The following is a 12704-nucleotide window of genomic DNA, read 5'->3' on the forward strand; positions in this document are numbered from 1 at the left end:
TGCCTCCAGGTCCAAGGTCTTCCCCAGGGACATCATCCTCTACTGGCTCAGGTCCATCTTCAGGGCCTTCAAAATCCCTGGCCACAATACAGACTGCATGGTCCTGGAACACACATTCCCCCAGGCTTTGTCTATAAGCCTCAAGCTGGTGACGATACTGAAATTGGCTAATCTCAATAAAAAAAGATTGTACCAAAACTGCAAAATACAAAAAAGTTCACAAGATGCACAAGAGAAGCTCAAGAGATGTTTAAAGCACGTGAGTTAGTGAGCATGTGGCCAGAGCCGTTCGCACTGTCAGTCGACAACCAAGAGAATGTACAAAAACCAGGACATTTTTTCTCAAATTCCTCTTTCGAAAACTGATTTGTTCGACAAGTAATGCAGTCAACAACCAAAGTTCCACTGTATATACTAGAAATACGTTGGTTTCTTTCACTATAATTTGCATCAGGTGTCCATTGGAATGTAATTCAATGAATGTAAGTTAATTGGCATCATTCCAGAGGGAACAGTTGGACTGGACTAAACCGTTATCAACTTTACAAAATGTGCATCATCTTTCTAATCCCAGATGCAGGCTAGTGGTGGTGGCAGCTGGATATTTGCAGCTGGTTGTGGTGAATGTGGCCATAGGTTGTTGGGTATAGGTGTAGCTCCCAGCCTGGGCTGGTGCCACCCACTTTTGCCCCACCAGCCACTGCAAGACACAGCAAGAGCCAGTACCTACATCCCATACCAATCAATCAACCATCTTCAATATCTTTATGTTGCCAGTGGGTACACTACCAGACTGCATGCAGCATCATATATATTGACACTTAACAGGCAAATAACTTTCATGACTATCTCATGACCAGTCACTGATAGGAAACCTAAGTTTGCATCACTATCATCACCATAACTCTTATCTGTGCCAAAGTAACAGGAGAACACAAGCTTTTGCTTATGGCATAGTGGATCTTCCAGACAAACTAGCCCCAGACAAGAATGGGTGCGAGTCATCAGTTTTCAGTGCTACTGCTGGCATACCATGAGTCACTTTCCATCATTAAATGTTCAAAACCGAAGAGCTTATCCTCAGTTCCACAATTCTTATTGCTGGAGCTGTCCCTGGGAAATAATACATGTTCAATTCACCTGGGAGTGAGGCTTTTGAGAGCACACCGCATGGTTAATAATAGTATACTAAGATGGCATTCTCTCTCAAGGCACTGCAGCAGCCCCCATTTTTTGTATACTGCACAGGCCTGTTCTCTAGTATCTATGCCTATCAAGCCACTTGCTCCAAATTTCAGGCTGCTAGAATTTAAAGGAGGATCTACCTAAGTGACCCCTGGAGTCACTAAATGATCAATGTAAATGAGACATTAAAAAAAAAGTGTTGCCCATGGAAATGTTACCTGCGAAGAAAAACAAGGTATATCTTTTCATCAAAAGTTTTTTAATGGATATCCTATCTGCAGTACTATGTGATAATCTACATTTTCTCCACTTCACACCATTAACATGCTATATACTATTTTCACATGTTGCTTTGCTTCCTCCCCACATGCAATTTTAATATGTTTCTTCCACTGGCTCATGTAAATCATTTACATTACTAGCTTCTGGTGACTATACAACCATTGCTAATTTCCAAGATATCAAGTATTTATATTATTCAAATTATGAAGCCTCAACAGTTACTACATAACTGACAAAAATCAATTCATAATACTATACAAATCCATAAAGTTCTTATATATAAAATATATAGTCAGGGAAAACTCAAAATTAAAGCCACTCATACCTCTTTCTTCTGCTCAAAGATGTCACCTTCTTCCTTCTTTGCTCTCTTCACCTTGACCCGGCGGAAGTACTCATCGTTTATGTGCTTGGGGATGTCACAGCCACTAATGTCAATCTTGGTGGCAGTGGCAATAAGATAAATCTGATTGACACGTCGCAGGGGGCAAGCATTGATCTTGAAAGGACCTAAAAACAAAAACAAAACAAAATTTAATAGGAATTTTGACTTTCAATGTCTAATTGCCAAAATGAAAAGAAATCTGATACAAAAGAAATCCTATAACATGAATCAGCTTTCATAACTACTAAAATTAAATTTAAAATTACCAACAAATTACTACTAATGCACTGAGGAACCTCATTTAATGCAATTTTGACTTGTAACGTCTACAATAAACCACAGAAGCAAACTGAACTTTTCAGACAATCCCAAAAAAAAACTTTTTTTTGAAGTGAATTTAGTCTGCTAAGCATATTCCTGAAATAAACTGTATAGTGAGCCAACAGTATTAGCAACATTGGTATTTGCAAAATTATTTTTCTCCTTCAGACATGAAGGAAAACCAATTTAAATGGTAATACTGTACAGGTGCATGTCACATCTTTGATAGATGAAGATTTGCTTAAATAAGGGACATTAGGTGGTGTGTTGTTGACAGTGTCTGCACCAGCAGTTACAAAATATTCACACATTTGCCATTCATAGCAATCCTGCTTAAGCATCCAGTTGGCTTGAGTGTGTCAAACAGGCAAATATGGAGACAAGTGGTTTTTTAACAAATGTGTTGTTAGAGTGTGAGCAAGGTAAATTATGAAGGCATTCTGGGAAACTTAAGCTTGGAGGTGCGAAGCCTACACTCTGAAGGGGTAGTAATCTCATCTGTGATGTCAAGAAACTTGGTACAATAGTGATTTGAATTAACAACTTCCTTGGGTCACTTTGCCTTAGCATGAGACAGCTGTCGAGGTATAAAAATTTAACATCCAAAGTAGGGTGACCTCAAAAACGAGTAAACATTCATGGTAATTCATGCAATTGCTGTCTTGACAATTTAGAAAATCTAAACTGAAACATCCTCAATTCCTTCAGTGCAAGGCATTTACAGAAGACTAGCAAATACCATGGCCCTTCATGAAATATAACACTGTTGACAAGAAATTGTCCTTAGCACACTAATTAATATTAACAGTTTAACATTAAATCTTATAACAAATGTCAACCAACCTGTAATTAAGCAGAGGCCACGAGCCAGCTGCTTCAGGAAAACTACTCTCTTTCCTCTATGGGGACCAGCAACGAGGATACACACCGTTCCCGGAGTAATACTAGAACGCAATGGTCGAAATCTGTTCCTGAAATACAACTGAAAGTTTAAAAAATACACAGACTAGCGTCACATAAAAATCAAAATTGTTGAGAGTTTGGTTCTACACTGCAGAGATCAGGGAACCACGCTAAATTACCCAAATGGGGTGAAAATGAAAATCTTGGGGGTAATGAAGGCCCAATAAACATGTAAATAAAATTGCACAACAATTTATTATTTAATGAGATGTAAAATATAAAAGTTATATTTTTTCAAACAAATAATTTTTTTCTCAATAAAATAAAAAACCTAATTTGTAAGGACCATTTCTTAAGCTAGGAACAATGTAAAACAGGTAAGGATTCCAACGGCTGGATCCTGGTGTTTATGAGTAACAATGTTTAAGTTATATAATATGCTAAAATCATATTATCCATCTGTTTTTCAATCATTTTCACTTTTACCCTTCAGATGACATCAAACAGGAAAAGGATATACCAGGAAGAGTTCCTCAATTATGGCTCCACAAATAAAATTTGAATGTTCCTTTTGTTTTCCCGGATTCTGTGGAAAAGTCTAATGGGTAATTTTGCTGTACACAAATCTGTTTTGGGGTAATACTCAAAAAAATTTGCCGACCTCTGTTCTATAACTACAAGTCAGTGACAAAAATTACTTCCTGAGAACCTGACCAAAGTCATCCAGTCACTGACTTTTCTTATCCTGCTCTTTCAGTGTACTCAATCTTTTTTACTGTTATCTACTGCCCTAATTCTTCCCCTCCCCTCTCTGGCAATCACTCTATGGCCTACTAAAAAACAAATCAACCACTGTTTAACATTAGATTTTTTTTCACATTATTTTTTTTAAATAAGAATTACAGTTACTTTGATCTCTGAAAAAGCACATTTTTATCATTCACCTTCCTTCGCAACTTAATCCTTTGAGGGGCCCAAGCCATAGTACTAAGTCATGAGCTCAGCTCACTCAAATAAGCTTCGAGTGGTAAATTTGGGCCTAGATGAGAGAATAGATCTATGTGGTAAGTGTGCACCATGTAAAACAAATCTTGCAGCACACAGTGCATAATGAGAAAAAAATGCAACCGTGTTTCTCAATTAAAACAGTGACTTTGTGGTGTATTTTCAAATGGTTCTTACGGTTGTATTTGCAGTTTCTTGGTCTCATTTAATAGAACAGAAGACATTACAGAGATAGAGATGATTTTGATTGGTTTTAGTATTGAAAATAGCTTAAAATTGAGCTCAAAGTAGCGGAAATGTTCTATTTTTGCCGACGTTCCAGAGTAAACAGATAACATAACACATCCAATACACATCAACTGGTGGATCTAATACATGTTCACAAATGCACTGATATTATTTATACAATTATTACAATATTGCATAACAGTAAATCTTCTAAATTCATTATGTGAATAAGAAATCAAAATGGAATTCATGTGTAAAGCCTGGAAACATAACTAATAAACAGAGGAAATGTTATTTTAGCACCAGGAATGCCTGCATTGTTTATTCTGGACTATTTTAAAATTGGAATATTTTGAACTTTGTGTGAAATTGGTCAAATTGCCAATCTCCAATCACTTTATTGGGTAGTTGAAAGTTGATTGTGCAGTTTCCTTTGCTCAATCAATAAAATAGAAGTAATACTAGTGAAACAGCTAAGAATTTGGTCAACTGGAATGTAACTGGCCTAAAATGGGAGTCAAAGTGGGCAAAATCACCAATGTGTAAATATCGCTGATGCAGTAAAATTCACAATACCAAAATTTTGTCAATTTTCTATCAAATTTCGTACTTTTTGTTTTGTTATCTTCAGAAGAAGATTCTCTACCATTTCATAAGAAAAATAAAAAATTTTTTTTGAAAATTCTTAGACCCCATGAACAAGTTTCAGATTGGGGGACTGGACCCTGAAAGGGTTAACATATGAGTGTCGAGCCATTTTGTAACACCTTTAAACTTTTCCATGCATACGAGTGTGATGGGGGTATTGCTACTCGTTTTCGATCCCTGAATGTTGGGGAGGGGGGGGGGGAAAGGATGTCTGGCTTTTGTTAAGGAGTGCCTCCGGCAAAAAAATGTAGCTTTTTTGTTTACCGTCCGATTTCCTCCAGTTTTGGTGCACAAGACAAAGTGTTTTCACTCATTCTTGAAAATATTTATCAAAAATATACCTCAAACGACAACTGAGAAAAGACTGAAAAAGACTGATTTTCTGAAAAATGTCCTTGTCTCAAAAATCATTCCTATATGGGACATCGTAAGGTTGTTTGGACACTTGGTGCCGAGAGAGCAATGCTTAAACTAATTTTAGGCAACGCCTTTTCTCTAAATAACGTATCTTTATATAAAAAAAAAAAAAATTTTTTTTTAGTTCCTGGAATACTGCAAAAAATCTGCCCTTTACTCCCACATAACTCCGAAAGTATTTGAATATTTCCAAAATTACCTTTAACAAAATTAGAGAAACCATTATTCTACAATTTCTGTGAATATTATTCCATTTAATTAAGTAATAAATGCAGAAATAGCAACTGTAGAGGAATAAGTTACTTCCGAGATATAGGCCTAGAACGCCGGCCGGCCCACCGTCTCAAAAAAAAAAGTTTTTTTTCGCGAAAATCGCGTTTGTTTGGGTGTATTTCTTAGTAAACTGATGTTCTAGTGCAGTTATCCTCTTCAAAACACCGTTTTCTCTTACTCAGAGACCAAAGAATACGACACGGAGACGACATGGAGAGCAGTAACTCAATATTTATCGAAATATTCCCGATAATCTTTCGCCATATTATGGTCTATTTTTTTCAGTCTAGAGTATATAACATGTTTGTATGTTATTTAGAGTGTTTATTATATCATATTAGAACAATTCTGATAGATAAATAAGCTGTAGAGTTGATATATAAGCTGATATAAGCGTAATAATGAAGTGATTTCTCCTGGCGCGGCAACCCTTCCGCGCATTATGATATGATTAATGACTGTTGCTCAATCTAGGGATAAGCTCCGCCTTCAGTTTTATGATGCCAAGTACTCAGTTATTATATTAGAAAGTATAATGCAAGAAAAAGCGATAAAAAACAAGGAAAAATTTCCAAAATATATATGGGCTGTGAGCAGACTCGCTACCAATATCACCGTCACCTTACCTCATATAAATGACTGTAATTTCTTGTAGAAACGTCGTAGAACATTCATTCTGGTACCATTGTGTTGCCAAAGAGTTGAGCTATTTTTCAGTATATATAACTCACTATCCATATTTTTCCGATATTTCGGTGAGCGCGCGCGGAAATTTGCCGGAGGCACTCCTTAATCTATCTGGTATAAACCATACAGTAATATGTCTCTTGGTGTACATTTTAACAGTCCCTCCAGAATGACCTGTATTATGGATGTTGCAGGTTTGGCCCCGGGCCCTGGTGTGTGAAGTGCTGGTTTGCTGTGCTGCATTGCCATTGTGTGTATTGTATCTCCTATTATTATTCCTTGTATTTCTTAAGATTCTTTGACATATCTCTTCCCTATGCTAAGTAATGTGTGTACTGTATATGCATTTTTAGGCCTAGCTCTATTTCTCACTTAATAAATGACAGTGTAAACAAGTTATCAGTTTTTATATGCATCTAAAAGTGAAAAAAATGCCGTTTCACTTTAGAGTGACTTTCACTTGACATAGGGAGCCCAGAACCTAACCTGCTTTATAAGCGGGGCCCTCCTGTATGTTCACCAAAAGGTGTCATCACTAGTGGCCAGGATATGTTATGAACTGAGCTGTCCGAAGTTCCACTTGAAGAGGACACAACAGTACATATACATACCAAGAGACCAAAGACATAATAATAATTTTTTGAAGAATTACCTTAAAATATTTTTGTTCTTAGCTGATACCGAGTGGTTAACACACTTACTGTACAAAGTGCAAATATACCTACATTACGTAAGTAACACCAACCTCTTCTCAGCACACCATCATACTTTTTTTTTTTTGTGTACATTTAAAACTTTCACATATAGAACTTTTATTCTATCAACCGAGTATAAGAAACTGCCCATTTACGTATTTCAACTACCCAGAAATGTGATCAGAAATTACTAATTTGGCCAATTTCACACAAAATTCAAGAAAGGCCAATTTCAAAATAGGGTCCAGAATAAATCATGTAGACATTCCTGGCACTAAAATAACATTTTCTCTGTTCATTAGTCATGTCTCTAGACCCCTCTTATATTACACTTACTTTTCATTTTGAATTTTTATTCACACAAAAAATAGAAGATTTACTGTTATTCAGACTACTGCATAATGGTAATAATTGTATAAATAATGTTAGTGCACTCGGCAGTATATATCAGACCGGCCAGTCGACATGTACTGGACGCATGATGTGTTTTGTTTACTCTTGAACATGGGGAAAAATCAAACATTGCTGCTAATTTGAGCTCAATTTCAAGCTACTTTTAGTCCATAAACCATTTAAAATCACCTCTATTTCTGTAATATATTTTCTATTCTATCAAATGAGACAAAGAAGCTGAGAATACAACTATCAAAACCATAAAAATACACCGCAAAGTTGCTATTTTACGCCAAAAAGTTGCATTTTTTTCTCATTATGCACTGCGTGCTGCAGGATTTTTTGTACTGCTCACACTGACCACGCAGATCCATTTTCATATGTAGGCCTACTAGCTTTCTCCCATAATATTGGAAGCCGCTAGAATTTTGGTGTAGTTTTACGGGACCGACCCTGGTTTCAAAGCCGTATTAATTTTACGGGACCAACCTTGAAAGGGTTAAAAATATTTCCTGATTCTCGCAGCACTAACCAAGAACAGACTTCCTACTGAAAGTTATCCTCAAGTGTGGCTATTGCTACCAGTACTTTTAGCTAATCCATATATTAACCCTTTCAGGGCTGGTGCCATAGTAGTATGGCTTGCACACCAGGGTTGGTGCCGTACTAGTACGCATAAATTGTAGCGCCTTCAAATCTAGCAAGAGAAAGCTGGTAGGCCTACATATGAAAAAATGGGTCAATGTGGTCAGTGTGCACAGTATAAAAAAAAATCCTGCAGCACACAGTGCATAATGAGAAAAAAACTGACTGTTTTTGCTTTAACCCTTTGACGGATCTGGTCGTATATATACGTCTTACAAGCCACCGTTTTTGACATATATATACTCATAAATTCTAGCAGCTTCAAATCAAGCAAGAGAAAGCTGGTAGGCCCACATATTAGAGAATGGGTCTGTGTGGTCAGTGTGCACCATATAAAAAAAATCCTGCAGCACGCAGTGCATAATGAGAAAAAAAAAACTCCGACAGTTTTTTTTAATTAACCCTTAAACGGTCCATACGTATATATACGTTCATGCGCGTAGCGCCCCAAACGTATATATACGTTTTCTTTGTCATTCATTCACCATTGCCACAATAAGCCTGAGTCACCTAGACATGAGAGAATGGGTGTGCACACTCACTGTGTGCCATATTAAAATAATTGGGGATGCCTGGGAACCATATGCTCTCTTTTTCCTTTTAAAAGAAAGGATTTTTTTTCCCTCAAAAAATTTGGGGCGCTACGCGAGTGAACGTATATATACGTTTGGACCGTTTAAGGGTTAAAATGCCGACTTTGTGGTATATTTTCGTATAGTATTTATGGATGTATTCTCGTTTTCTTGGTCTCATTTGATAGAATGGAAAACATATTACAGAAATAGAGGTGATTTTGATTGGTTTTACTATGAAAAGAATCTTGAAATGGAGATCAAATTAGGGGAAATGTTTGATTTTTGCCAATGTTCAAAAGTAAACAATGATGTAATTTCCCAATAAATGTCCAAGTAGCCATTCTAATATGCAGTCATGAATGGGTTGACATTATTTATACAATTATTACAATATTGCAGTAATCTGCATAACAGTAAATCTTCTATTTTTTGTTTGAATAAAAATTCAAAATAGAAATAACAAAAAAGGCACAATACCGTGACTGGAACGATACACAAATAACCCGCACATAGAAAAGAGGAGCTTACGACGACGTTTCAATCTGACTTGGACCATTTACAAAGTCACGCTAACCAGAAGTGGAGCAGCGGTGGCGGCGGCGGCAGCAGCAGCAGTAGTAGTAGTAGTGTAAGTGGTGGTAGTGGGGAATTAAGGGGGAGCCAGTCAAATACAAAGAAAGGGGAACACTGCAAGGGAGCTAGGTGCCCACAGAGGGAGAGCAAGTGCAGAGGTGGGGGGAAGGGGAAGTGATGAAATAAATAATGAAGGAACAGAAACACAAGACAGAAGAAAGAAAGACAACCCAGAGGAGAAAAAGAACGAAAGAGGAAAGGAGAAGAAGAAAAAGAAAAAGAAAAAATGAGGAATCAGGTTAAGTCACGGGTGTTCTGAAGTTTGGAGCATTTTACAATGTAGTGGGAGAGAAAGGCATCTACATAGACGAAGCCAGGACTAAGATTCATACAAGGAAAGTTGTGTATTAGAGAGGATTCAACTAGATGGCGACTGTTAAGAGTTGGAAGTAGGGAAGACAGCTTTAGCGGAAGACCAATCAATAGGATGGCTGTGATCTCTGACGTGACAGAACAGAGCATTGTTAGTATCGGCAAGCCTAACACTATTTTTGTGCTCCCTAAGTCTGTCAGAAAGAGATCGATCAGTTTCTCCAAAGTATTGAAGAGGACAGGAGGAGCAAGAAATAGAGTAAACACCAAGAACATCTGTAGAGGGAGGAGAGGTATGAACGAGATCAGTGCGAAGAGTGTTAGTCTGGCGGAAAGTAAGCTTGATGTCTAAGGGACGGAAAGAACTGTCGAGATTAGAAAGACCGGAAATGTAGGGAAGGCAGAGGGCAGAAGAGTTCCCAGGATTGGAGAGTTTGGGAGAGAAGAAATTACGTTTAACACGTGAGAGGGCAGAGTCTATGAAATGGGAAGGGTAGCCAAGATGGGAAAACGAATTATCAAGAGTGGAAATTTCTGCTGGAAGGTCCAAGTCGGATCAAAACGTCGTCATAAGCTCCTCTTTTCTATGTGCGGGTTATTTGTGTATCAGTACAGTGCCTGCACTCTGAAGGAGGGGTGTTAATGTTGCAGTTTGAAAACTGTAGTGCAAAGCACCCTTCTGGCAAGACAGTGATGGAGTGAATGATGGTGAAAGTTTTTCTTTTTCGGGCCACCCTGCCTTGGTGGGAATCGGCCAGTGTGATAATAAAAAAAATAATAAAAAAAAATAGAAAGCAAGAGTAATATCAGAGGGGCCTGGAGATGTGACTGATGAACAAAGAAAATGTTATTTTAGAGCCTGGAATGTCTGCATTGTTCATTCTGGACCCTATTTTGAAATTGTCATCTTTAATTTTTGTGAAATTGACCAAATTGCAAATTTCTGACCATGTTATTGGGTAGTTGAAATCGGTAAATGGGCAGTTTCTTGTACTCAATCAATAGAAAAAATGGAGTTCTAAAGAAACAGCTATGAGTTTGGTCGACTGGAACAAAGGAATTAGCCAAAAATAGGGCTCAAAGTAGGCAAAATCGCTGATTCGTAAATATTGCCGAGGTCGCATAATTCCGTCAGTTTTCCATCAAATTTCATTCTTTTGGTGACATTACAATCGGGAAAATATTCTCTATCAGTTCATATGAATTTTTTTTTTTTTTTTTTAATTTTGCGACACCAGGAGATGCCTCAGGATTTGGGGATGCGACAGTCAAGGGGTTAAAACAGCGACTTTGCAGTGTGTTTTCGTATGCTATTTATGGTTGTATTCTAGATTTCCTGGTCTCATTTTATAGAATGGAAGACATATTACAGAAACTGAGATGATTTTGATTGATTTCACAAAGAAAAGTACCTTGAAACTGAGCAAAAAGTAGCAGAAATGTTCGATTTTTGCCAAAGTTCAAAACTAAACAAATCATACCACATGTCCAATACACATCAACTGGCGAGTCTAATATTCTTTCACAAGTGCGCTGATATTATTTATACCATTTCTACACTAATGCAGCGGTCTGCATAACAGTAAATCCTCTATTTTTTGAGAGAGAATAAAAATTAAAAGTGGAAAGCAAAACAAATGTGAGAGGCCTGGGGACTTGACTAATGAACAGAAATAATGTTATTTTAGTGCCAAGAATGTCTGTCTTGTTTATTCTGGACCCTATTTGGAAATTGGCATCTTCTGAAATTTGTGTGAAATTGGCAAAATTACCAATTTCTGATCACTTCATTGGATAGTTGAAATCGGTAAATGGGTGGTTTCTTGAACTCATTTGATGTACCAGTCGACAATGATTTTTATCAACTGGTACATTGGAACTGGCTGAAAATAGGGCCCAAAGTGGGAGAAATCGCCGATGTGTAAACATCATCAAGACCGCTAACTTCGCGAGAGCATAATTCCGTAAGTTTTCCATCAAATTTCACACTTTTGGTGTCATTATGACGGAGAAAAGTTTCTCTATCATTTCATAAGATTTTTTTTTTTTCCCCAAAAAAAAATTTCCAACCCTGAGAACAAGTTTAGGAGAGGGCCTGCCAACCCTGAAAGGGTTAAAATATTTAAGTGTAATTTAGAGAAAAGGTCAATATCCTCAGAAAATGATTGGCTGCTAAGCCAAGTGGCGTTAGCCACTCCAGTGGCTAACGCGACGGTCTGGAGTTTTGAGACTCTCTGACCGCGGGTTCAAATCCCGCCCGTGGTATGGTTTGTTTGCAATCGTGTCATTACGATTTCGTGAGTCGTGTGAATAAAGTTTACAGCAAGAGCAAAGATGACCATTATCTTGCTATATAGTTACAAACAAGTGCTAAGCCAGCAGTATTCATACAGCACCAAATACACCTACCATCCGACTTACGACCGAGTTCGGTTCCGAGAAACCGGTCGTAAGTCGAAATGGACGTAAGTCGAAATGGATGCAAGTCGAACTTTACTACTGAATATCAACATCACATTTTTGTAATGACTTTATTTTATTGTTTTATTTTGGTATTTCATGATTTACTTTACTTTTTATGCTGTTAGTACTGTATTTTATAATGTAAGGTTTAGGATAAACACTGTGTACAACACAAATAGTTGTTTATTTCCCAGAAATTTGGCAAAAAAAAAAAAAAAAAAAAAAAAAAAAAAAAAAAAAAAAAAAAAAAAAAAACGGTCGTAAGTCGAGGGGTCGTAAGTCGGATGGTGGGTGTATTCTTTTTTTTATTATTATTATTAACACATTGGCCATTTCCTATCATGGCAGGGTGGGGCCAAAAAAGAACTAACACCCCTCCTTCAGAGTGCAAACACTGTACTTCCCATCTTCAGGGCTCAAGTCCAGCCTGCCAGTTTCCCTGAATCCCTTCATAAATGTTACCTTGCTCACACTCCAACAGCAAGTCAAGTCCTAAAAACCATTTGCCTCCATTCCCTCCTAACATGCTCATGCATGCTTGCTGAAGTCCAAGCCCCTTGCACACAAAACCTCCTTTACCCCCTCCCTCTAACTTTTCCTAGGCTGACCCCTACCCTGCCTTCCCTCCACTATAGATTTATACACTCTCGAAGC

The 12704-nt window shown here is 37.5% G+C and overlaps 1 protein-coding gene across 1 annotated transcript in view; it reads right to left on the reverse strand.

Annotated features, from left to right (window-relative positions):
• The window catches only part of RpL6 (ribosomal protein L6), a 43328-nt gene that overhangs the window by 6917 nt on the left and 23707 nt on the right, over window positions 1–12704 (reverse strand). The window contains exons 5-6 of the mRNA XM_053799371.1: window positions 3017–3144; window positions 1793–1977 (exon numbers count right to left, since the gene is read on the reverse strand). Of these exons, the coding sequence (XP_053655346.1) occupies window positions 1793–1977; window positions 3017–3144 (313 nt within the window). The remainder of the gene's footprint in view (window positions 1–1792; window positions 1978–3016; window positions 3145–12704) is intronic.

Source organism: Cherax quadricarinatus, chromosome 84 (genome assembly GCF_038502225.1).
Source record: "Cherax quadricarinatus isolate ZL_2023a chromosome 84, ASM3850222v1, whole genome shotgun sequence".
In the NCBI taxonomy this organism is placed as follows: domain Eukaryota; kingdom Metazoa; phylum Arthropoda; class Malacostraca; order Decapoda; family Parastacidae; genus Cherax; species Cherax quadricarinatus.